Raw genomic sequence first — 26,707 nt, forward strand, 5'->3', positions numbered from 1 at the left:
AACATCCCATGAAAGAATAAAAAAAGCATATATCACCCTCTATACCTAATAGGCCAAACCCCTGCCTCTTACTAACCAGGTACTATTCACATGCAGATAGAAGATTTTTGGGTTGCCTTTTATATTATCTGTCATTCTATTCTCATATTCTCTCTTTGCCAGTATTATTTTCCTCTTTACTTGCCCTCTTAACTTATTTGACCTGGTTCTTGCTTGAAGAAGTCACCTGATGTGCATCATACACCTTTTATTTTATCGTATTCTCTATTGCACTAATCATCCAACAAGCTCTGGTTTTGGTTCCCCTGCCATGCCCTCTTCTTGGAATGTACATAGCCTGCACCTGAAACATCTCCTCCTTAAAGATCACCCCATTGTTCTGTTACAGTACAGTTTTTCCTGTCAATCTTTGTTTCCATTTTACTCTGGCTAGATCCATTGAAGTTAGCCATCTTCCGATTTAGAAGTTCAACTTTAGATTGTTCCTTGCTCTTCTCCATTACTAATCTAAACTGTATGATATGATGATACAATGTCTTCCTTTCCCTAATTAATAGTGCAAGCCCACCTTCCTTTTGTCGTTCCCTATTATTTCTGAACACTTTGTATCCGTGTATTTTAAAATAAAAGTATTTTTAAAGGTAAAAGTACATACATAGCAACTAGTCAGCTGATAATCTAAGATAGGCGAGTTCAACATGTGCCAACCAGAGCTCAGGTAAATGAGCGATGTTTATGTCTATATTTCTTATTCACTGGTTTGCCTGTTTGAATTTTGTTGAACCAAAGGTATGAAAAGGGCTTTTACACTTGTCACTTCATTGCTGGATACACCAACATCAAGATGCGTTATGATCAGCAACCTGAGGTATGTTCACATAAATGGAAGCATTGATTTACTATACTAATTCCAGCATGGAGTGGTCTCACAGAGGATTGATTAAAGGAAATCAGAGGCTAATACAATTAATTGGAGCAAATTTTACCGGCCCCCTGGTGGGGGTCATGGTGGGGGGGCCCGGAAAATGCCTCTGGGAGAGGGCCGCTACGGGCCTCGACACCGGGAAGGCCCTGCCCCATATTACCGGCAGTGTTAAGGCCTCGTGGCTGTCCCCCTGCTGCTGGCAACAGATATAGAATTAAAATATTTAAATTAACTTAAGTTAAGTTTAAATTAAGATCTGAGGCAGAACACTGGTGGGAATGGAGGCTGATAAGTTTTCAGGGCGGGAGTGTGGGGGGGGGGGGTGGGTGAAACCTTTTTGATAGGTCTATGGGGTGGTGGGAATGGGTAAAGTTCATAGTTTATAAACTTTGTGGGCGGGGGAGAGGTCAGTATCGCAAGATAAGTTTTTTTTTGGGGGGAGAGGGCAAGTAATAAATTGTTTAGTTACTGGGGGCTGGGAGAGGGTCTTGAAACTTTCATTGAAGTTTTTACTTTAAATTCATAATGTCTGTCACTTTAAAAATTCAAATTCAATGTAAGGGCTTGAAGCCCTTTAAAAATGGTGGACGGCATTGCCGGGGATGGAGCGCCGGTCGCCTCCCATGTCATCGTGGGGGTGTTGCGGTCTGCTCCGGCCCTGTAAATGAGCCACTGCGCTGAATATCGAGGTGGCTCCACGGAGCAAATCCCATGCGTGCGCCCCGCAATCTTTGAAGCTCGAGATCGGCGCCGAGCTGGAAAATTGTGTTTAATGGGTGGAACACTTTTGATTTGCTCCCTTCAAGTGGAGGACCAATATCTGCTGGAAGCATAGGACCATAGAATTAACCTTTATATATGGTGCCTGAGATTCCGTGGCATGCACCTATGTGGCCTACAAAGACAAAAAGCTTGGACACCCACTATAGGAGGGAGTGTGCATTTCCTGCCACAGTACATATCCAATACGATGTAGTCTTATAGGCATTTCAGGCATCAAATGGTCTAGGTCTAGGCAGCTTCTTGGTGCTGACGTATCTATCCATTCTATGGAATACAACATAAAATGGGATCCTTTTCCCACGTTGCACTCCCAGTGGAAGCACTTAATGGAAATTTAATGGGATAATGAACATAATTTTTCAATCAATTTTTAAAAATTAATATGCCATCTGTGCCCAAATTTACAATGGTTTCTCCTGGTGTCTGAGACTCCCCACCAAATGTACAGTTAGAAAATTACCCTGAAAATTACTATCAGGCAAGCCCCCACCTGCCAAGACTGAGGCATGCATTATTTCGCTACATGAATACTAAAACTTAAAATTGCAAGCCCCTGACTGGAAAGACATTTGCATGGTAACAGGCAATGTTGGAACAAGGGACAAAGGGCCATGCCTCACACATTCAACCAACAATGGACTTTTGATTACCAGATGTTGAAGCATTCCAGGTTAACTCCTAAGATGGCCGAATACACAGAAGAAGTGGTCAGACCAGTTTTGGTCCCATGACTGATTGACTGTTGGAGATTTTGAATTTGAACTTCCAACAGAGGATTTGAATTAAGAAAGCCATGTGCTCCCAGTTGGAACAGAACCTTTCCAGTCCTACTTGCCTCCATCTCCTTCCCACGGAACTGAATCTTGTGAAAACACGTGAACCTCAAAGACAGAAAAGTCTCCTACATGAACAAAGTTTAAGAAGAACACTGGGCCCCGACGAACAGCAAGACTACCTACAATCAAGGAAGCTCAAAGCACAATAAACAAGAAACTCTTCTGATATTGCCTAAAACCTCGCTCCACTATATTTTCCTCTCCTCTTTTCTGTCCCTATTTGCATGTGTATATCAGTGTGGGTGTGTCCTATATCCGTAGGCGTCAACCGTATTAGAGTTTAAGTCTAAGTTTTAATAAATTTCACTTTTCTCCTTTAAACCTGAAAAAAACTGGTGTGTTGGTTTCTTTGCTTTATAATTGAAAAGCTGTGAACAAGGATTCAAAAAGGGGGAGCTCAAAACACGGTGTGTTTAAAAATAAACCCTGTTACAATAAGACCAGGTGACGATAGTAACTGACCCCTACCCCTAGACACTTTTCTCACCTGGGCATAACAGAAATTTGGGTGCTAGCATCCGGAATTTTACCCATAGATGAACAAGTGAAATTGGAAGTGGGAAGCCAAATTGTTCCCAATCAAAAACCGCAAGATTAATACAGGTTTTCTTGTGGTTGTGTGTGATTGAATACTAATATGTCTGCAACTGAAGCGAGTAGCTCTCCAAGCCAGGGTGAAGTAACTTGGGATAAGTTAAAAGCACTGTTTATGGAGGAGTTGAGAAAAATGGCTGAGTAGTGTGGGATCACTGTACGTGGCAAGGCTAGGAAGTCTGAACTCCTAAGGCTAGTGGCCAACCAATTTTCCCTTGAATCTGAAGCAGCAGAAGCAGGGTTAGAAACAGAATCCGACAGTGCACTGTTAGGAAAGATACAATTGGAACAGAGGAAACTTTTTCGGGAGCAGCGTGTGAGCGAGTGAGCAGCTGGGAAAGTTAGTTTGAAAGTAAATTTAATTTCCTTTTGTTTTTCGGCGGAGGCCAGGGGGCTGCTGGGTAAGTAAAACACTATATATTTGGGCGGTTTAAAATAACTTTCCTTTCAGTGCAGCAGCTTTTTCGGGAGCAGCGTGTGAGCGAGTGAGCAGCTGGGAAAGTTAGTTTGAAAGTAAATTTAATTTCCTTTTGTTTTTCGGCGGAGGCCAGGGGGCTGCTGGGTAAGTAAAACACTATATATTTGGGCGGTTTCTGAACCCGAGACACCACACTTGTAGTGTCTCCCACCCGCCCTCCTCCTCTAACCAAAAAGAAAAAAGGACTCGGTGGGGTGTTTATGAGGTAAGGCTTTTTCGATTTCTCTGGTTTTATTGTGATTGGTAAAAACTTTTCGTTCCTTTTTCATTTAACTAAGTTTAAACTTAAGATTAAAAATGGCAGGAGATCTCAGACCCGTATCATGCTCCTCTTGCTCAATGTGGGAGCTCAGGGACACGGCTGATGACCCTGACTCCTTCACGTGCAGGAAGTGTGTCCAGCTGCAGCTCTTGTTAGACCGCATGTCGGCTCTCGAGCTGCGGATGGACTCACTTTGGAGCATGCGCGATGCTGAGGAGGTCGTGGATAGCACGTTTAGTGAATTGGTCACACCGCAGATTAGGATTGCTGAGGGAGAAAGGGAATGGGTGACCAAAAGGCAGAGAAAGAGCAGGAAGGCAGCGCAGGAGTCCCCTGCGGTCATCTCCCTCCAAAACAAGTATACTGTTTTGGATACTGTTGAGGGAGATGGCTCACTAGGGGAAGGCAGCAGTAGCCAGGTCCATGGCACCGTGGCTGGCTCTGCTGCTCAGAAGGGCGGGAAAAAGAGTGGAAGGGCTATAGTCATAGGGGATTCGATTGTAAGGGGAGTAGATAGGCGGTTCTGTGGTCGAAAACGAGGGTCCCGAATGGTATGTTGCCTCCCAGGTGCACGGGTCAGGGACATCTCAGATCGGCTACAGAACATTCTAAAGGGGGAGGGTGAACAGCCAGTTGTCATTGTGCACATAGGCACGAATGATATAGGTAAAAAACGGGATGAGGTCCTACAAGCAGAGTTTAGGGAATTAGGAGCCAAGTTAAAAAGTAGGACCTCAGAGGTAGTAATCTCAGGATTACTACCAGTGCCACGTGATAGTCAGAGTAAAAATGAAAGAATAGTCAGGATGAATGCGTGGCTTGAGAGATGGTGCAGGAAGGAGGGGTTCAGATTTTTGGGACATTGGGACCGGTTCTGGGGGAGGTGGGACTATTACAAATTGGACGGTCTACACCTGGGCCGGACTGGAACCAATGTCCTTGGAGGTGCTTTTGCTAACGCTGTTGGGGAGGGTTTAAACTAATGTGGCAGGGGGATGGGAACCAATTGAGGTCAGTTGACAGTGAGGAGGTAGTAACAAAAGCCTGTAAGAAACTAGATAATGAAGTCAGTGTGACTAAGGGGAAGAGCAGGCAGGGAGCAGATGATGAATATAAAGGGACTGGTGGTCTGAGGTGCATTTGTTTTAATGCAAGAAGCGTAGTTGGTAAGGCAGATGAACTTAGGGCTTGGATTAGTACCTGGGAGTATGATGTTATTGCTATTACTGAGACTTGGTTGAGGGAAGGGCATGATTGGCAACTAAATATCCCAGGATATCGATGCTTCAGGCGGGATAGAGAGGGAGGTAAAAGGGGTGGAGGAGTTGCATTACTGGTCAAAGAGGATATCACAGCTGTGCTGAAGGAGGGCACTATGGAGGACTCGAGCAGTGAGGCAATATGGACAGAACTCAGAAATAGGAAGGGTGCGGTAACAATGTTGGGGCTGTACTACAGGCCTCCCAACAGCGAGCGTGAGATAGAGGTACAAATATGTAAACAGATTATGGAAAGATGTAGGAGCAACAGGGTGGTGGTGATAGGAGATTTTAATTTTCCCAACATTGACTGGGATTCGCTTAATGTTAGAGGTCCAGATGGAGCAGAATTTGTAAGGAGCATCCAGGAGGGTTTTCTAGAGCAGTATGTAAATAGTCCAACTCGGGAAGGGGCCATACTGGACCTGGTGTTGGGGAATGAGCCCGGCCAGGTTGTTGAAGTTTCAGTAGGGGACTACTTTGGGAATAGTGATCACAATTCCGTAAGCTTTAAAATACTCATGGACAAAGACGAGAGTGGTCCAAAAGGAAGAGTGCTAAATTGGGGGAAGGCCAACTATACCAAAATTCGGCAGGAGCTGGGAAATGTAGATTGGGAGCAGCTGTTTGAAGGTAAATCCACATGTGATATGTGGGAGGCTTTTAAAGAGAGGTTGATTAGCGTGCAGGAGAGACATGTTCCTGTGAAAATGAGGGATAGAAATGGTAAGATTAGGGAACCATGGATGACAGGTGAAATTGTGAGACTAGCTAAGAGGAAAAAGGAAGCATACATAAGGTCTAGGCGGCTGATGAAAGACGAAGCTTTGAAAGAATATCGGGAATGTAGGACCAATCTGAAACGAGGAATTAAGAGGGCTAAAAGGGGTCATGAAATATCTTTAGCAAACAGGGTTAAGGAAAATCCCAAAGCCTTTTATTCATATATAAGGAGAAAGAGGGTATCTAGAGAAAGGATTGGCCCACTAAAGGACAAAGGAGGAATGTTATGCTTGGACTCAGAGAAAATGGGTGAGATTCTAAACGAGTACTTTGCATCGGTATTCACCGAGGAGAGGGACATGACGGATGTTGAGGTTAGGAACAGATGTTTGATTACTCTAGGTCAAGTCGGCATAAGGAGGGAGGAAGTGTTGGGTATTCTAAAGGGCATTAAGGTGGACAAGTCCCCAGGTCCGGATGGGATCTATCCCAGGTTACTGAAGGAAGCGAGAGAGGAAATAGCTGGGGCCTTAACAGATATCTTTGCAGCATCCTTAAACACGGGTGAGGTCCCGGAGGACTGGAGAATTGCTAATGTTGTCCCCTTGTTTAAGAAGGGTAGCAGGGATAATCCAGGTAATTATAGACCGGTGAGCCTGACGTCAGTGGTAGGGAAGCTGCTGGAGAAGATACTGAGGGATAGGATCTATTCCCATTTGGAAGAAAATGGGCTCATCAGTGATAGGCAACATGGTTTTGTGCAGGGAAGGTCATGTCTTACCAACTTAATAGAATTCTTTGAGGAAGTGACAAAGTTGATTGATGACGGAAGGGCTGTCGATGTCATATACATGGACTTCAGTAAGGCGTTTGATAAGGTTCCCCATGGCAGGCTGATGGAGAAAGTGAAGGCGCTTGGGGTCCAAGGTGTACTAGCTAGATGGATAAAGAACTGGCTGGGCAACAGGAGACAGAGAGTAGCAGTAGAAGGGAGTTTCTCAAAATGGAGACGTGTGACCAGTGGTGTTCCACAGGGATCCGTGCTGGGACCACTGTTGTTTGTGATATACATTAATGATTTGGAGGAAAGTATAGGTGGACTGATTAGCAAGTTTGCAGACGACACTAAGATTGGTGGAGTAGCAGATAGTGAAGGGGACTGTCAGAGAATACAGCAGAATATAGATAGATTGGAGAGTTGGGCAGAGAAATGGCAGATGGAGTTCAATCAGGGCAAATGCGAGGTGATGCATTTTGGAAGATCCAATTCAAGAGTGAACTATACAGTAAATGGAAAAGTCCTGGGGAAAATTGATGTCCAGAGAGATTTGGGTGTTCAGGTCCACTGTTCCCTGAAGGTGGCAACGCAGGTAAATAGAGTGGTCAAGAAGGCATACGGCATGCTTTCCTTCATCGGACGGGGCATTGAGTACAAGAGTTGGCAGGTCATGTTACAGTTGTATAGGACTTTGGTTCGGCCACATTTGGAATACTGCGTACAGTTCTGGTCGCCACATTATCAAAAGGATGTGGATGCTTTGGAGAGGGTGCAGAGGAGGTTCACCAGGATGTTGCCTGGTATGGAGGGCGCTAGCTATGAAGAGAGGTTGAGTAGATTAGGATTATTTTCATTAGAAAGACGGAGGTTGAGGGGGGACCTGATTGAGGTGTACAAAATCATGAGAGGTATAGACAGGGTGGATAGCAAGAAGCTTTTTCCCAGAGTGGGGGTTTCAATTACTAGAGGACACGAGTTCAAAGTGAAAGGGGAAAAGTTTAGGGGGGATATGCGTGGAAAGTTCTTTACGCAGAGGGTGGTGGGTGCCTGGAACGCGTTGCCAGCGGAGGTGGTAGATGCGGGCACGATGGAATCTTTTAAGATGTATCTGGACAGATACATGAATGGGCAGGAAGAAAAGAGATACAGAAGCTTAGAAAATAGGCGACATGTTTAGAGAGAGGATCTGGATCGGCGCAGGCTTGGAGGGCCGAAGGGCCTGTTCCTGTGCTGTAATTATCTTTGTTCTTAGAATTTGAGGAAAGGGAAAAAGAGAGAGGCAGGAGAGGGAGAAAGAGAGAGCCTTCCAAAAGGAACATGAAGAGAATGAAAGGCAGGAGAGAGAGAGAAAAAATATTCCAGAAAGAATCTGAAGAGAGAGAGCTGAAGCAGTTTGAGTTAGCTAGGGGGCGACAGAGTAACCCTAGTGAAAGCATAGCCAATATGGAGGAGCAGAATTCAGGGCTGGGTACAAGATTGCTCAAACTCGCTCAATTAATTCCAAAGTTCAATGAGGAAGATGTGGAAGTGTTTTTCGTGTCTTTTGGGAAACTAGCAAGGCAGCTAAAATCGCCAGTTGAGACCTGGTCTCTCTTATTGCAAAGCAAACTAACCGGAAAAGTCCATGAGGTTTGTTCCCTGTTGCCAGACAAGAGTTCATCAAATTATGAACTGACCAAAAATGCTATGCTCGGGGCATATGAATTAGTAACCGAAGCCTATCGTTAAAAGTTTAGAACCCTCAAAAAGCAAGCTAATCAAACTTATCTGGGGTTTGAAAGAAGCAAGCAGCTGGCTTTTGACCAGTGGCTGAGGGCTTTAAAAATACAGCTCAGCTATGAGACTCTCAGAGAAGTAATCCTATTACAGGGATTTAAACACTCTCTCCCATTCTCAATAAAAACCCATGTAGAGGAACAGTGGATTCAGGGAGCCCAGCAAGCAGCCATTCTGGCCGATGAGTTTGCTTTAACTTATAAATCGGTTTCCCAGGGGAGAACCTCTCCTAATCACCTCCACAAATCCAAAAAGGACAAAGGGTGGGAAGGTGATAGAAGCCCAGGCAGTCATGGAAGAGAAAGGAAAGCAGGAGACACAGGGGGCTCTCCTCCAGCCGAAAAGGAAGGTGCTGTGAGCAACAGTGAGACGCAGAGACCTGTGTGCTTCCATTGTAATAAGGCAGGGCATTTAAAAGCTGACTGCTGGAAACTAAAGGGGAAACCAGGAGGGTTAATCAGGGCACACCCGCTCAGTGAAGACGAAGGCCTGATGGAAAACACTGAACATGCTGTGGCTTTAACTACAGTAAGAGTGCAACCCAGGAAGCTTGCTACAGCCAGTGCAGAAAAGTTAATAGGATTCCTGAAGGTTATCAGGGTTTTGTATTTGAAGGGAACGTAACCCCATACCCCTCGAGTGGGGCAAGCAAGCACATAGTGATTCTCAGGGACACAGGGGCCACCAGATCCCTTTTACTGGCAAAAGGCCTGACCTTTCCCCCAGAGAGTGCAGTGAACACCAGAATGGTGTAAATGGTATTGGAGGGCAGTGTGTGCCTGTACCTGTACACCAGGTACACCTGGAGTGCGACCTAGTTTTGGGACCAGTGATTGTAGGGATTGTCCCTGGTTTGCCAGTGGACAGGGTTGACCTGCTCCTAGGTAATGATCTAACAGGGGTGAAGGTGGTAGCCCCCCCCAGTAGTGAAAGAAAGACCACAGGAGACGGTCCCCTGCAGAGTCCCTGAATGTGTAGTGGATCAAACCAGCTCCCCCAGAGGAGACCTTTCTCACCTGGTCATAAAAATAACAATGGTTCTTACCAGTAGATAGAGCTGCATGGTTTACCCACCAAAAGTAACATGTGTGTACAATGTATGGGCCATCCTTTTGAATAGGATTCCATGGTTTTTAATGCTTGTATAATTAAATTCAAAAGAATTTTACCCAAATACTGAAGAAAATCAGTTTGATACCATTACTGTTGGGGATCAAAGTAATTATCAATCAAAGATCCTTATTTAAATTTGAATACCTTTACCAATTATGATACGTTAATCCAACATTACTAGGGGAGTTTGTTAAAATGGAAGATTTCAAAGCATTATTTGTTATGTGCACTGTTGACTAAGCTAATATATAATCAGCTGTACACCTTCACCTCCTCCCTCAAACCCTCCACTATCTCTATGTTGTGAAGCTGCTTGTCCAGAATCCAGCACTGGATGAGAAGATATTTCCTCCATTTAAACTTTGGGAACATTGCAGCCATTATCTTTGGCCCCTGCCGTAAATTCCATTCCCTCACCACCATCCTCCTCTCTGACCACTGTTTCAAGCTGAAGCAGACTGTTCACAACTCCTGCATCCTATTTGATCCTGAACTGAGCTTCTGAACTCTGTGCTTGCTGACAATAGTGGTTTCCCAGTTCAACAACACCTTGAATTAAACATTCTCATCCTCCAGACCTATAACGCTCCAAGAACTCAAACTTCCTCCAATACTATCCTCTTGTGCATCAATCACTAAGTTTCTTTGCCCCACCATTGGTGGTTGTGTTTTCTGTTGTCTAGGCCTTATGCTCTGGAATCTCTTCCCTAAACCTCCCTGCCTTGCCATATCTCTTTCCTCCTTTAAGACAATCCTTAAAACCTATCCCTTTGGTCATCTGTCCTAATGTTTCCTTATTTAGCTCTGTGCCAGTTCTTGTCTGTTTATGCTCCTGTGAAGCACCTTGGGATAGTTTGCGATGCTACATGCACTATATAAATACAAGTTGTAGTTGTTGTTGCATTGTTACTTAATACAACAGCATGTATTTATATAGCATCTTTAATGTAATAAAGCATCCCAAGGTACTTAACTTGAGAAATATAAAACAAAATACTAAGCCAAAAAGGGAGATATTAGGTCAGATGACCAAAAGCTTGATCAAAGATACAGGTTTTAAGGAGTATCTTAAAGGAGGAAAGTGAGGTAGGGAGGCAGAGAGGTGTAGGGAGCATATTCCAATGCTTAGGGCCCAGGCAACTGAAGCCACAGTAGAGCAATTAAAATCGGGGATGTTTAACAAGCTAGAATTAAATGAGTGCCGATATCTTGGAGGGTTGTGGGGCTGGAGGAGATTACAGAGATTGGGAGGGGCGAGGCCATGGAGGGATTTAAAAACAAGGATGAGAATTTTAAAATCAAAGTGTTGCTTAACCTGGAACCAATGTAGGTCAGCAAGCACAGGAGTGACAGGTGAATGGCACATGGTGCAAGTTAAGACATGGGCAGCAGAGTTTTGGATAATCTCAAGTTTATGGAGGGTAGAATGTGGGAGACCAGCCAGGAGTGTGTTGGAATAATCAAGTCCAGAGGTAACGAAGGCATGAATGAGTGTTTCAGGAACAGATAAGCTGAGGCAGGGACAAAGTCGGGTGATGTTATGGAGGTGGAAATAGGTGGTCTTAGTGATGGCGTGAATATGTGATCAGAAGCTCATCTCGGGGTCAAAAATGACACCAAGGTTGCAGACAGTCTGGTTTAGACTCAGACAGTTGCCTGGGTGAGGGATGGAGTTGGTAGCTAGTGGAATGGAGTTTGGAGCAGGAACTGAAAACAATGGCTTCAGTCATTCCAATATTTAATTGGAGGACCTTTCTACTCATCCAGTACTGGATGTCAGATAAGCAGTTCAATAATTTAGCAACAGTGCAGGAGTCGAGAGAGGTGGTGGTGAAGTACAGCTAGGTGCCATGAGCATACACATGAAAACTAATGCTGTGCTTGCGGATCATGGTGCCAAAGGGCAGCATGTAGATGAGAAATAAGAGGGGGACATCAGAGCTAAAAGTGCGGGAGCAGGAAGAGAAGCCTTTGCAAGTGATAATCGGGCTTAATGGTTGGAATGCAGCATTCTCAAAGTATTTTAAAGTAAAATCCACAAATTTTTTTGAGGAGGGCATTATTAGATATTTGCTTGAAAAAGAGCAATATTAAAATGTTTGGGGGAATGAGCAGGGAAGTGAAATTAGACTGTGGTTAAAAAAAATAATGCCGCAGGCTAGATGGGCCTGTAGTATTCTATGGTAATGAATCTTAATCAGAGTGCTGAATAAACTGACCAGAATGTGGATGTCACAGAGTGAGCTATTGGATTTAAAGTTGTGTTTATGCAGCAGCTACCAGTTTCAGATTAGCCAAGGTTGTACCCTATTCACTGGAATTACAACTCTTCTTCAGGAGGGAGTTCTGTATGTGTTTGGTTACTGAGCTGTGAAGGACTCTTTCAATCTATAGTTAAATATTTAGAGAACAGAAGTAGGAATATCCACATTGCTACATATTTAAATTAACTCCAGATAGGTTTTAAAAAGTGTCCGGGAGGTACCAGAAACGCTGGGCACTTTTAAAACCCAGTTTGACACTTCACTGGAGTAACATTCCAGGCAGTGTCAAACCCTACCTTTTTTCAAGGACTGAGGTCGATTTAGATTGCAATCCTAGCCTTTGTGCGAGGTGGAAACCAGTTTGCAGCACAGAAAGGATTTCTTTAACTTTCACGAACTACAATTTCGCCCTCCCAGGACAGTGCTCTTCATGTGTGAAGAATGCATACCAAGGAGGCCAGCGAGCCCCCAAGAATGTTCTATCCATTCATTCTGATGAATAGAAAGAGTGAATTAACATTGACACAGCAATTCTGATATACGCTCCCCTGAGGTCGAAACGCCAGGGATGTGAATTCACAAAGTACGCTCTGTAGTGGAAAGGGACCCAAATACTCAATCTGGTGCCCAGTGTAAGTTTCGCTACACAGGAATTCGGGACAATATCAAATCAGGGAAAAACGGAAGGAATAGCTTGCCAAATAATAGTTAACATCATGCCAGTGACAGAACGGAAAGGTGACAAACACAAGGAAAAGAAGCATGTTTGAAAGTTAAAATCCTCAGAGAATACATTTGGAAAGAGTTGAATCCTCTGGCACTAAGTAATCATTTATGCAACAAACGGTCGCTTGTTAAAAAAAAATTCTATTCAGTGAAATCGATTGGCCCATCTTTAGATTCTGTGCAGTTTGAAATTAAATGAACCTTACCTGTGCGAACTCCTCTCACAGTCATTATTCGCAAATCATAAAACGTTGCCTTCAGATTCGCTTTACTTTTGGCGAGCAGAGCTTGCCTGCCTGTTGTTCTAGCCCCGATCAATCGACACAGAGCCGAACTTAGTTTTATCTGACCTGACACAGCGCGAATCATCTTCATTTCTTCAGCCCGAACCGTTTTCCACGCTCTGATCAATTGGAGCCATCTATTTAAACAGACCATAAACTGCCTGTCACGCCCCCACTCCAGAGCAGATCTGTACAATGTTACTGCGGCCACTTACACTCATTGGAAAACATGCACAATGATAAAAAGTAGATTATCAGTCACTGTTCTTCATCAGCGCTCATCTACTTTAGATCCAGCCAAAGGATGTCCAATGATAAACACGTTTGTAAAGATCGCTTCTAGGTACATTGTACAACATGATTCTCGAAGGTTAATCCTAACTCTAACCCTAATGCAATCGTATACATTACAGTGGGGATGAATCTGTAATGCCCTGTATAGGACAGTGCGGATAATGGCAATGCGCTTACATATAATATGAAACAAAAACAGAAAATACTGGAAACACTCAGCATCTGTGGGCAGAGAAATAGAGATAATCTTTCAGGTGGATGACCTTTCGCCACAACCTTTCAGATTTCCAGCATTTTGGGTATTTTGCTTTTGCTGTACATGATATATTGACCACCACGATTAAGGTGACTTCCTAATCACAGTTTGGAACGGCCTCATTCAATAGGTTTGCTTTCCAACAGTAAGTAGTTCTGACTTGGGTCTATTGTCTGAATATCCTGATTACCTGAAAGCCACCAACAAAGTGCCAACAGCCTTCTGTCACCATTACAGAATCCAAGTAGCCCTTTGTTATCTTGCAAGGGCAGCACGTGTAAGGTTTGGCTGTACCTTAGGGCTAAATGAAATGACTGGAACCAGGAAGCTGCTATATAAGATCAGCATCCCACCATTAGTCAAAAGATTCAGATTTTAGCTGGGGCTGAGAGATTAGTTAAATTTAGTATTGTGGAGTGCTACGTCCCATCTATTGGTATTGGCACGCAGACCTCGTTTAATGAATGACTTGCTGAAGCATTAAATGAGAAAGGGAAAATAAATGGACAAAAAAACGAAAATACAGAGAAGCCTATTTCCATTCAAAATCCAAATATGAAAAGATTCACTAGATTTACAAATGCACAAATGATTCCTAATTGAAAGAGCTTCAGATACTCCGAAAGACTCAAGGAACTTTGTTTATATACTTTAGAGCAGCATAGACTTTGAGGTGACATGATAAAATAATTAAGGACTGATGGCATCATTATTGATAGATTATTGCAGATTGGGGAGGACCAGGGGATGCGAGTTTAAACTATCTAAGAGTACCAATATACTGGATGTTTGAGAGTACTTTTTCTAGATAATTGTGAGTCTCTGAAATACATTTCCAGCTCATGTGGTGGGTGCTAACTGTCTGCCTTCAAGATGGAGCTGGACCGGTTTCTGACTGGGCCAGAGATTACATCATATATAAGGTAAGTGTCTTTATGGATAATGCTTGGTCCATGTGATCTACTGGATTGGTTTACATCACCAGAGTGGGTTGGAGAGGAATGTTTTAGAGTATTTTTCTTTCATCAGTTCTAGATCTTGTTCCTATTTCTTTCCCTCTCCCAGGAGGTTGCATGGCTGTGGGGTAAAGGAAGGAAGATGCTCTGGCTCTCATGAACGTGGGGCAGGCTTGATGGTCCAGCTGATCTTTTACTGCCTGTCAACCTCATCTAATCATATGTTCTATTCTTACTATAGCAAGGATAGATAGACATCAGAGATAGTGCAAAAAAAGGCAGCTAAACCAATACCTAATTTAAGATACCTGAAATATGAAGAGAGATTCAAGACCTTGGGTTTAAACTCTGGAGGAGGCTCTGCGGAGATATTGTTCAAATATTCAAGATTTTTCAAGAATAAACTTTTATGATTAGCACAAACTCAAGAACCAGGGACATGGAATCTTTGGCCATTTTTCCATGAAAAAAAACATTGCACATAAATGGCTTTCATATATGAACCTATATAAAACAGTTCAGCCCCAAATGGAGTATTGTGTCCAATCTGTGAATGCTTTGGAGAGGGTACAGAAGAGATTTACTAGAATGGTTCCAGGGATGAGGGATTACAGTTATGTGGATAGATTAGAGAATCTGGGGTTGTTTTCCTTAGAGCAGAGAAGCTAAAGGGGAGATTTAATAGAGGTGTTTAAAATCATGAAGGGCTTAGACAGAGTGATTAAACAGAAACTGCTTCCAATGACTGAACGGTTGATAATCAGAGGGCACAGATTTAAAGCGATTGGCAAAAGGACCGGAGGTGACATGAGGAAAACTATTTTACACCACAAGTGGTTCAGATTTAGAATGCACAGCCTAATAGGGTGGTGAATACAGATTAAGTAGTAGTCTTCGAAAGGGAGTTAGATAAATACTTGAAGGAAAAAAATTGCAGGGATACAGTTGCAGGAAAGAGTGGGGAGAGGGACTAACTGGATTGCTCTTTTATGTGTTTTGGGAAGGAGCTGACCTAAAAGGAAACTGTTTCCCCAGACAGCCTCATGATTTGTTAGCAGTTCATGGACAGATAAGAAGTGACTTAAATGTGGATGGGCAATTGTTTTGCACAATTTCAAACATCAACAACAACAATTTGCATTTATATAGTGCCTTTAATGTAGTAAGCCACCCCAAGGCGCTTCACAAGAGCATTATAAAACAAAATTTGACACTGAGCCACATAAGGAGATATTAGAACAGATGAGATCGATTTTTAATGAGTATCCTAAAGGAAGATGGAGAGGCAGAGAGGCAGAAAGGTTTAGGGAGGGAATTCTAGAGCTTATAGCTGAAGGCATGGTCACCAACAGTGGAGCAATAAAAATGGGAAATGAGCAAGTGGCCAGAATTGGAGGAGAGCAGAGACCTCGGAGGGTTGTGGGGCTGGCAGAGATTACAGAAATAGAGAGGGGACGAGGTTATGGAGAGATTTGTAAACAAGGATGAGAATTTTAAAATTAAGGTGTTGTTGGAGTAGGAACCAGTGCAGATCAGCATGCACCGAAGTGATGGGTGAGCAGACTGGTATGAGTTAGCGATATGGACAACAGAGTTTTGGATGTCCTCAAGTTTACTGCGGGTGCGAAGTGGAATTCGTCCAGGAGTGTTTTGGACAGAAGCTAGCCAGAAAGTGAATAGTTTTGCCAATTGGCACAATGCCGGGTTGGCCATCCATTGGCAGATGAGATGTCATTTCCATGCGTCATGGGTAGTTGTTTTACACAAACCCCAACCACGGGCCATTCATTAACAATGCCTGGTCATTCAGAAGACATCCAGCACCTTGCTATTGATAAATGTCTTTCATCTCAATGAATCCTTAAAGATTTTCTTTTAAGAATCAACATGGACACCTGGAGCTGAATTTTCAAAATGGGGTTGGGCACCCAACGCCAGGATGATTTCAGATTCCAACCCTGCCTCACTGATGAGGCCTGATCTTTAAATGTTAATGCCCTAATTGGGCAGAAGGCGAGCTCTGTGCCCAATTAATAGTGCCGCGTGTCTCCAGGAGATAGGAGCTGCCTGCAGAGCACAAGTGGCAGAGGCAGGCAGTAGCCATGATGGGGCCAGCCACTGCCTTGCTGCAGAGAGCAGGCAGTTCCTTGGAGAGCAAGCAGAATAACAAGGTGAGGTACTGCTTCCAAACATTTTTTTATAAGTCCTGTGCTTGGGTCCGATGCAAGATCCCCCATGGGCCCAACAAGTGCAGACCAACACCCCCTCATCCCCCCATCCCCTTAATGAGTTCCTCCATGAGCTTAATGGGCCTTTAATTGGAGATGAGAGGGTTCCCCGTTCCCACCACCCCACCCTCACATTGAAGATTGCGGACTGACCCAGAGGCGTTGTGTTCTGGAGACAATCTCTGGGATTGCAATTTTCAAATCATATCCACATCCGGTCCTGACCCTGCAGACATTTGAAATTATGGCCCCTGAAGTGATTTAGCCAAGACAATAGAGGGACTGTTAGTGTAGAAGCTCTGTTCTGTTCAGTTAGTGTTTGTGTTACATCGAGTTACATTAAGTCAGCATAGGAACGGCCATTCGGCCCAACTGGCCTACATCAGGGTTTATGCCCACACAAACCTCATGCCACCCCTCTTCATCAACCCTATCAGCATATCCTTTATTTATCTATTTATCTAGCTTCCCCTTAAATGCATCTATGTTATTTACCTCAATTATTCCTTCTGGTAGTGAGTTCCACATTCTTATTACTCTTTAGGCAAAGAAGCTTCTTCTGAATTTCCTATTGAATTTATGAGTGACTGTCTTATATTTATGACCTCTAGTTTTGGACTCCCTGACAAGCGGAAACATCGGGCAGGATCTCACCAGCCCACAGAGGCAGCTCTGGAGGCTGGTAGGGGAAAAATTTGCAGAATAGCGCGTCGGGTTGGCCACCCGACACGTTCTCGCCTCTTGGCGACTTTGCCAGAGTGGGGTGAGCATTGGAAGTGGCTACTTGCCTCCGGCAGCAGCGGGTAGCCAATTAGCAGCAAGTAACCAGCCACTTGGGGTCAGTTTGGGGACATTCCCAGGATCTTACCGGCAGTGGACAGGCCCCACACTGTGGAGGTCCTGTGGAGGCCCTGGAGGTAGTCTTCCAGTGGCAGGCCCGGGGGCCAGCGAAGCCTCCTTTATTTATTCCCCTTTCCCCTCACCCAGAGCCGTTTCTCCCACGGGGTCACAACTGTGGCCATAGGCCGAATTGTGGAGGCAGTCCCCCTCCACAATGATGACCTGGCAGTTGTGGTCGCAAATAATTTTAATAATTTCACACATCTTCCAAGGTTGCCTCCATCTTGAGGTGTCCTCATGCTCTCTTGCCTGCTGTAACAACACCCGTCTCTCCTGGTGGGGCTGCCAGAAGGACATCTCTGCAGGCTCTCCCATTCAGCCAGTCCTTAGGTGGATGGCTCTCCTGTTTAATTGGCCGCCTCCGGTAAGTTTGCACAGGCGGACGGCCAGGCATCACCAAAAGGTCGAGACTCACTTATGTCCCAACCTGAGAAAATCCTCAAAGATTTCACCCATGTTCTCTATATCAACGCTGTCAAACCTTTTCATTATCTTATCTAAGGCAACTCCTTAGCCTTTTCTTTTCTAGAGAAAAGAATGCCAGCTTATTCAACCTTTCCTGATAATTATATCCTTTCAGTCCTGGTCTCATCCTTGTGATTTTTTTGCACCTTTTTCAATGCCTTTGTATTATTTTTGCAATATGAAAATCAGAACTGTGTACTCCCAACTGTGCCTAACCAAGGTTCTATACAAGTTTAGCACAACTTCTTTGTCTTTCTATACCATCCCTCCACAAATGAATCCCAGTGCGTGTTTTACGAACATATGAACTAGGAGCAGGAGTAGGCCACTCGGCTCTTCGAGCCTGCTCCGCTTTTCAACAAGCTCATGGTTGATCTGATTGTAACCTCGACTCTACATTCCCACCTACCCCGATAACCTTTCATCCCCTTACTTATCAAGAATCTATCTACCTCTGCCTTAAAAATAATCAAAGACTTTACTTCCACTGCCTTTTGAGGAAGAGAGTTCCAAAGACTCACAACCCTCTGAGAGAAAAAATTTCTCCTCATCTCTGTCTTAAATGGCGACACATTATTTTTAAACAGTGACCCCCCTACTTCGAGATTCTCCCACAAGAGGAAACATCCTTTCCACCCTGTCAAGACCCCTCAGGATCTTATATGTTTCAATCAAGTCACTTGTTACTCTTCTAAATTCCAGCGAATACAAGCTTAGCCTGTCCAATCTTTCCTCATAAGACATTCCACCCATTCAAGATATTAGTCCAGTAAACCTTCTATGAACTGCTTCCAATGCATTTAAATCCTTCCTTAAATAAGGATACCAATACTGTACACAGTACTCCTGATGTGGTCTCACCAACGCCCTCTATAACTGAAGCATAACCTCCCTACTTTTGTATTCAATTCCCCTTGCAATAAACGATAACATTCTATTAGCTTTACTAATTACTTGCTATACCTGTATACTAATCTTTTGTGATTCATGCACTAGGACACCCAGATCCTTCTGCATCTCAGAGCTCTGCAATCTCTCACCATGTAGATAATATGCTTTTTTATTCTTCCTGCCAAAATGAACAACTTCATATTTTCCCACATTATATTCCATTTGCCAGTTCTTTGCCCACTCACTTAAGCTACATACATCCGTTTGTAGCCTCCTTATTTCCTCTTCACAACTTACTTTCCTACCTATCTTCGTGTCTGCAGCAAATTTAGCAATGATACCTTTGGTCCCTTTATTCAAGTCATTGATATAAATTGTAAAAAATTGAGGCCCCAGCACTGATCCCTGTGGCACACCACTCGTTACATCTTGCCAACCAGAAAGTGATCCATTTATGCCTACTCTCTGTTTCCTGTTAGCTAACCAATCTTTTATCCATGCCAATATGTTACCCCCTACACCATGAGCGAGGCCTGGACAATGTATGTCAGCCAAGAGCGACGTCTCAATTCATTCCATCTTCGCTGCCTCCGAAGAATCCTTGGCATCAGGTGGCAGGACCGTATCACCAACACAGAAGTCCTCGAGGCGGCCAACATCCCCAGCTTATACACACTACTGAGTCAGCGGCGCTTGAGATGGCTTGGCCATGTGAGCCGCATGGAAGATGGCAGGATCCCCAAAGATACATTGTACAGCGAGCTCGCCACTGGTATCAGACCCACCGGCCGTCCGTGTCTCCACTTTAAAGACGTCTGCAAACGCGATATGAAGTCCTGTGATATTGATCACAAGTCGTGGGAGTCAGTTGCCAACGATCGCCAGAGCTGGCGGGCAGCCATAAAGGCGGGGCTAAAGTGTGGCGAGTCGAAGAGACTTAGCAGTTGGCAGGAAAAAAGACAGATGCGCAAGGGGAGAGCCAACTGTGTAACAGCCCCGACAACCAATTTTATCTGCAGCACCTGTGGAAGAGTCTGTCACTCTAATATTGGCCTTTATAGCCACTCTAGGCGCTGCTCCACAAACCATTGACCACCTCCAGGCGCTTACCCATTGTCTCTCGAGACAAGGAGGCCAAAGAAGAAGAAGAAGAAGAAGACACCATGAGCTTTATTTTCTGCAATAGCCTTTGATGGGGCACCTTATCAAATGCTTTCTGGAAATCTAAGTACAGTACATCCAACAGTTTCCCTTTATCCACAGCACATGTTACTTCTTCAAAGAAGTCCAATAAATTGGTTAAACATGATTTCCCTTTCACCAAACCATGTTGACTTTGCCTGATTACCTTGAATTTTTCTAAGTGCCCTGCTATAACGTCTTTAATAATAGCTTCTAACATTTTCCCTGAGACAGATGTTAAGCTAACTGGCCTGTAGTTTCCTGCTTTCTGTCTCCCTCCCTTTTTGAATAAAGGAGTTACATTGGCTATTTTCCAATCCAACGGAACTTTCCCTGAATCTTGGGAATTTTTGAAAATTAAAACCAACACATCAACTATCTCACAAGCCACTAGCCACTCTAAGACCCTAGGATGAAGTCCATCAGGGCCCAGGGACTTATAAGCCTGCAGCTCCAACAACTTGCTCAGTACTACTTCACTCGTGATTGTAATTTTCTTGAGTTCCTCCCTCCCTTCCATTTCCTGATTTACAGTTATTTCTGAGATGTTACTTGTACTCTCTACAGTGAAGACTGAAGCAAAATATCTGTTCATTTGCAATCTCCTTATTTTCTCTTATTAATTCCCCAAATTCACTTTCTATAGGACAGATGCTCACTTTGTCAACTCTTTTCTTTTTTAAATATCTTGTCATGCTGAGCCCCCACCTTCCAAGAATGAGGCATATAAATTTTGCCATATGGACATTAAATTTCAAATTGTTGCTGGGAAGAAGAGAAGGCCTGTTACAAGGGCTGCCAGACACTTCGCTGGAGGACATTTGCATTCCAATAGGAACAAGAGAGGTTACTTCACTTATCCTAAAATGGACTTTGATCACCAGGTATTATGTATAAGAAGAGACATTCCAGGGTCTGCTAGGACAAGAGAATCCACAAACATAGATAGCGACATTTAAGAGACATCTTGACAAATATATGAATAGGAAGGGAATAGAGGGATATGGGCCCCGGAAGTGCAGAAGTTGTTAGTTTCGGCAGGCATCAAGATCGGCGCAGGCTTGGAGGGCCGAATGGCCTGTTCCTGTGCTGTACTGTTCTTTGTTCTTTGTTCTTTGGTTACACCAGTTGGTCATGTGACTAACCTGCTGGCCAACTTGGGGAGTTTTGAATTGTGCATTTTTTGAACTCAGAGAGAATGTTTGCTCCTGGACTGAGAAGACCTCTCCTGTTTGCTCCCATCGCTCTCTCACAAGCCTCTGGACACACTGAAGACATACGAACCTCAAGAGAGAAAATTCTCCGACATTGAACAAGGTTTAAGAAGAATACAGGGCTCCAGCAAAAAGCAAGACCTACCTACAATCAAGGACTCTACAGCAGTAACCAAAACCATCTTCAGATATTGCCTCAGACTTTTTCACTTTATTTTCTTCTGCTGTTTTCTGTCTCTATTTGCATGTGTGTATCGCGTATGCATGCTAGCGTGGGCGCATCACTTATCCATAGGCGTTAACTAAATTAGAGTTTAAGTTTAATAAAGTTCAACTTTTCTTCTTTAAACCTAAGTAAACCTGTTTGGCTGGTTTCTTTGCGTTACAATTGGGAAGCAGTGAACAAAGATTCTCCAAAGGGGAGCTGAAAACACGGTGTGTTTAAAATTAAACCCTGTTACGGTAAGACTAGGTGAAGGCTGAGAGGGAACCCCTAGATCCCTTTCTCACCTGGTCGTAACAATCTATAGAAACTCTGAGTATCAGTTTTTATATTTCTAGCCATCTTTCTCTTGTCTCTAATTTTTCCCCTCCTTATTAATCTTTTAGTCGCTCTTCGCTGCTTTTTGTATTCTGTCCAATGTTCTGGCCTTCCACCCATCTTTGCACAATTGTATGCTTTTTCTTTAAGTTTGATACTATCTTTAACATTTTTAGTTAACCACGGATTGTGGGTCGTCTCCTTGGAATTTTTCTTTCTCGTTGGAATGTATTTATTCTGTGTATTCTGAAATATCTCCTTAAATGCCTGCCACTGCATCTCTATTGACCTATTCCTTAACCTACTTTGCCAGTTCACTTCTGCTGTCTCTGCTTTCATGCCCTTATAATTGCCATTCTTTACGGTTAAAATACTAGTCTTAAACAAACACTTCTCTCCCTCAAACTGAATGTAAAATTCAATCATATTATGATCACTGCTGCCTCGGGGCACCTTCACTATGAGGTCATTAATTAATCCTATCTCATTGCACAATACCAGGTCTAGTATAGCCTGCTCTCTGGTTGGTTCCAGAACATGCTGTTCTAAGAAACAATCTCCAAAACATTCTATGAACTCCTCATCTAGGCTACCTTTGCCCATCTGATATTTCCAGTTTATATGTAGATTAAAATCCTCCATTATTATTGCCATACCTTTCTGACAAGCTCCCATTATTTCTTCCTTTATACTCTGTCCTAACGTGTGGTTACTGTTAGGGGGCCTGTCCACTCCTTTCACAAGATATTTCCTGCCTTTATAATTTCACATCTCTATCCAAACCATTTCTACATCCTGGTTTCCTGAACTTAGGTCATCCCTCTCTATTGTGCTAATACCACAATTAATTAACAGAGCCACCCATCCACCTTTTCCTAGCTTCCTGCCCTTCCAAAATGTCATGTACCCTTCAATATTTAGGTGCCAATCTATGTCATTCTGCAGCCATATCTCTGTAATGGCTATCAAATTGTACTTATTTATTTCTATTTGCGCTTTCAGTTCATCTGTTTTATTTTGACTGCTCTGTGTGTTCAGATAGAGAGCCTTTAGTTTTGTCCTTTTATTTTTGTAATCTCTAGCCTTGACTGCTGATTTACTCTTGGATTTGTACTCACTGTCCCTTCGTGTCATGGTCTGTTTATCTTTTCCCATAATCATTTCTTTCTCTCTTTGATTTACCATATTTTCCTGAATTTGATCCCATGCCCCCACTATTTAGCTTAAAACCCTCTCTGCTTCCCTAGTTTTGCAGCTTGCTAGAACACTAGTCCTAGCATGGTTCAGGTGTAGACCGTCCCAACAGTAGAGCCGCCACTTTCCCCCAGTACTAGTGCCAATGCCCCATGGACCAGAACCCACTTCTACCACACCAGTCTTTGAGCCACGCATTAATTTCTATAATTTTATTTGCTCTACTCCAATTTTCACATGCTTCTCAATCGGGTGCCTAGTTCCTCATCCTGCTGATGCAGAACCCCTTACCTTGTCCTGCCTGTGTCATTGGCACCTACATGAACAAATGATGACTGGATCTTCCCCCTCCCACTGTAAGTTTCTCTCCAGTCCTGAGCAGATGTCCCAAACCCTGGCACCAGGCAGGCAACACAACTTTCTGGACTCTCACTCTTTGCTGCATGGAACAGTGTCAATCCCTCTCACTATACTGTCTCGTATTACCACTACTTTCCTGTTTGCTCCCCCTGTTTGAATGGCCTCCTGTACAATGGTGCCATGGTCAGTCTGCCCATCCAAACTACAGCCCTTGCTCTTGCCCATACAAGCTGCAAGAACCTCGAACTTGTTGCTGTATTGCAAGGGCTGAGTCTCCTCCATTCCCACCTTTTTGAGCCCCTTATTGCCTGATTCACAGTCACACCCTCCTGTCCCTGATCACTGACCAAAACAGATGACCCTATCCTAAGGGGTATGACTGCCATCAGGAACAAAGTGTTCAGGTAACTTTCCCCCTCCCTGATGCATCGAGTGTTTGCAGCTCGGCCTCCAGCTCAATGACTCTGAGCCAAAGCTCCCCAAGCCACAGACACTTACTACAAACGTGGTTGCCATAGATTGCCATAGCATCCAGGAGCTCCCACATACTGCAGCCGTGACACATCACCTGTCCTGTCATCTTTATTGTGTTAATTTAATTAAATTTATTTCTTAAGTAATTTATGCTTGCCCTCCTTACCGAACTCCCTCACTTACCAAACTCCCTTCTTCATGCTCTATGCCTCCCAGCAGCACTCAGTGCAAACAAGAAGCTCTGAGAGTCCCCTGAATTTATCCTCCCTAAAAACAATGATGTCTCAGCTCTGCTAGAGCTTAGAAACCAGTTTAAACTAGATGCCTAATTAACTAGCTACAGCTACTCTCAGAAAGCTTGCATACTCCTGTTTAAAACTATAAGAAACTTAACTTGTCTCTCAACTTAAACGGTAATTTCAGTAAATAGCTACATTTAAACAAAACAAAAACTAGACTTTAGAGAGATTAACCTTTAAAATCCACTCACTTACAAAACTGCCTTCTTCACACTCTGTGCCCTCCTGTAGCACTCAGTGTTTTGCTTTATTATAGTCTCATTAACCTGTGTCACTACTTTTATTGATTTGTATACCTGTACCCCCAGATCCCTTTGCACATCTATCCCATTTAGACTCTTATTATACAAGCGGTATGTGACCTCCTTATTCTTCCTACCAAAATGAACCACCTCATACTTGCCTATGTTCAAATTCATTGCCAACTACATGCCCGTTCCACAAGTTTATTAATGTCTTCTTGTATTTTGTGCATTCTTCCTTTATATTAACTATACCTCCCAATTTGGTGTCATCTTCAAATTGGACTTTCGATTCTTGAGTTCAAGTCATTCATGTAAATTGTGAGCAACAGTTCTCCCAGCACTGATCCTGAGGAATACAACTTCTCACCTAATGCCAGTTTGAGTAGCTACCCTTAACCCCTACTCTCTGCTTTTTGTTTTGCAGCCAACTTACTATTCATTCTGCTCCCTTGACTTCATACACCCTGACCTTAGTCATGAGTATACTATATGGTAGGTTATTAAAAACCTTATGAAAACTCAAATATATTCCACCAACTATAGCATTCCCTTCCCTTTTGAAATCCATGCTGATACCCAATTTTGGTTTCCAGATGTTTTTCTATTACCCCTCTGAGTAAAGATTCCATTATCTTCCCTACCACTGATGTTAAGCTAACTTGTTTATAGTTTTCTGAACTTGTTCTACCTCCTTTTTTAAATATAGGAATTACACTAGTTGTTTGTCTGTCCTCTGTCACTATTCCCTTTTCTTATGCACTTTTATATCTAGTGCCTCTGCTATCTCTTCCCCAACTTGTTTTACATTCAGTTAATGAACCATCAAAGTGGACTAGTGTATGCATATTCTTTGTTCCCGTAATGGTACTTGAATCGAAGTTGAACTACTTGCACTAAATGACTTTTGTCATACTCGGTGTTCTGTATGTTTTACCTACTGTGGAATAAAGCAACTCACAAACGGAAACAAATGACTCCTCATGGCAGAGGGGGTGAGATAGGGGCAGAAACAAACAATGTTCCAGAGTCAAAGAGAATGCCAAAGTTGTAACAATGCATATTTTTAACTTATTTCATTATGCCTAGACCATTACAAAAGGTAGCTTTTTGACATAGACCACTAATGTGATCCCATTGCAGTTCTGGCAGGACTATAATTCAATACTTTGTACAAATATCACGGAGAGCTGACCTTGCATGAGATTGTGGGATGAGTTCATTCAAATAAATTATGTTTTTTTTTTCAATCTTGGGATGTGAGCATTGCAGGCACAGTCGTCATTTATTACCCATCTCTATAGATACAACTGAATGGCGTGCTAGACTACTTCAGAAGGCAATTAAGAATCAACTACATAGGTATGGGACCAGAGTCATATGTAGACCAGACCAGGTAAGGATGGCAAAAGGACATTACTGAACCAGTTGGCTTTTTATGAAAAGCCAATAGCTTCCAGATATTTCTAAAAATGGAATCAAAATTCTCAAGCTTCCCTTGTGGGGTTCAGATTCACGTTTCCTGGATTATTAGTTCAGGCCACTAGATTACTGGTTCAGTAACACAACTATACTACTATATCTGGTATAAATATATTTGCTACACACATTGGTTCAGGCATAGGAAAGGAATGCACTTGATATAGAGTGATCCAGCATCCCTCCATTTGCTTGCACCTAGATGCCTCATGGCTGAGCTCCTGTGGCAGTTGGTAATGGACAAAATCCTTTTTTGCTTTCTTTTCTCATCTGTTACTATTCAGTTGAAGCCCTGTGAAACTTTCATTTTTCAATGATTTAGCAGCAATAACGGATTATTGATTACGGCCTGTTGAAAACCTAACTTACCATAAGAGTAAATGAGCTTTACTCCCCACGATTGGTTCCAAAAATACCACTTGTGGCCAAATTTCCAATGTGCACTGCCATTGGGCATGGCTCTCCCCCAACAGCACAAAAGCACAACATTTTTGTTTTAATGGTGAAGTAGTGCTTGAATTAACCCTAACTGAATTAGGATTAGTTCAGCAATTTTTCAATACAAATTCTCAAATAATATAAGGTACTTCAGCTTTAATTATTTATTAGCAGATTGCCTATTGTCAGTTGACAAATGTAAGTTATATATAAAAGAAGGTGATGGAGCTGGGAGAGCCTGCACTACATCATGAGAGTTGAAATGACAAAGTTGAATGGGAAACATGGATGTGGCAATTTACAATGTTGTCTGAGAAGTGTAGTCAAAAATCAGGACAACAAGAAATAAGGGTAGAATTTTACATTGCAGCAGTGGCCCTGCCCACCGGCCAAAAGATTGGGAGCAAGCCAACTCCATCAGGCCTTGAACCCACGCTGCAATTTTGTGTGGCCCAGGCCCTTAATTGGCCTCGGTCGGGTCTCTGCCTCTCTG

At 43.2% G+C, this 26,707-nt stretch overlaps 1 protein-coding gene across 1 annotated transcript in view; it reads right to left on the reverse strand.

Moving 5' to 3' along the window:
• LOC137360098 (protein FAM162B-like) overlaps positions 1-12,903 on the reverse strand; it is a 78,131-nt gene extending 65,228 nt beyond the window's left edge. Inside the window, exon 1 of the mRNA XM_068025678.1 lies at positions 12,724-12,903. Within this exon, the coding sequence (XP_067881779.1) occupies positions 12,724-12,892 (169 nt within the window). The 5' untranslated portion in view covers positions 12,893-12,903. The remainder of the gene's footprint in view (positions 1-12,723) is intronic.
• Between the last annotated feature and the right edge of the window lie 13,804 nt (positions 12,904-26,707).

Source organism: Heterodontus francisci, chromosome 3 (assembly GCF_036365525.1).
Source record: "Heterodontus francisci isolate sHetFra1 chromosome 3, sHetFra1.hap1, whole genome shotgun sequence".
Taxonomy (NCBI): domain Eukaryota; kingdom Metazoa; phylum Chordata; class Chondrichthyes; order Heterodontiformes; family Heterodontidae; genus Heterodontus; species Heterodontus francisci.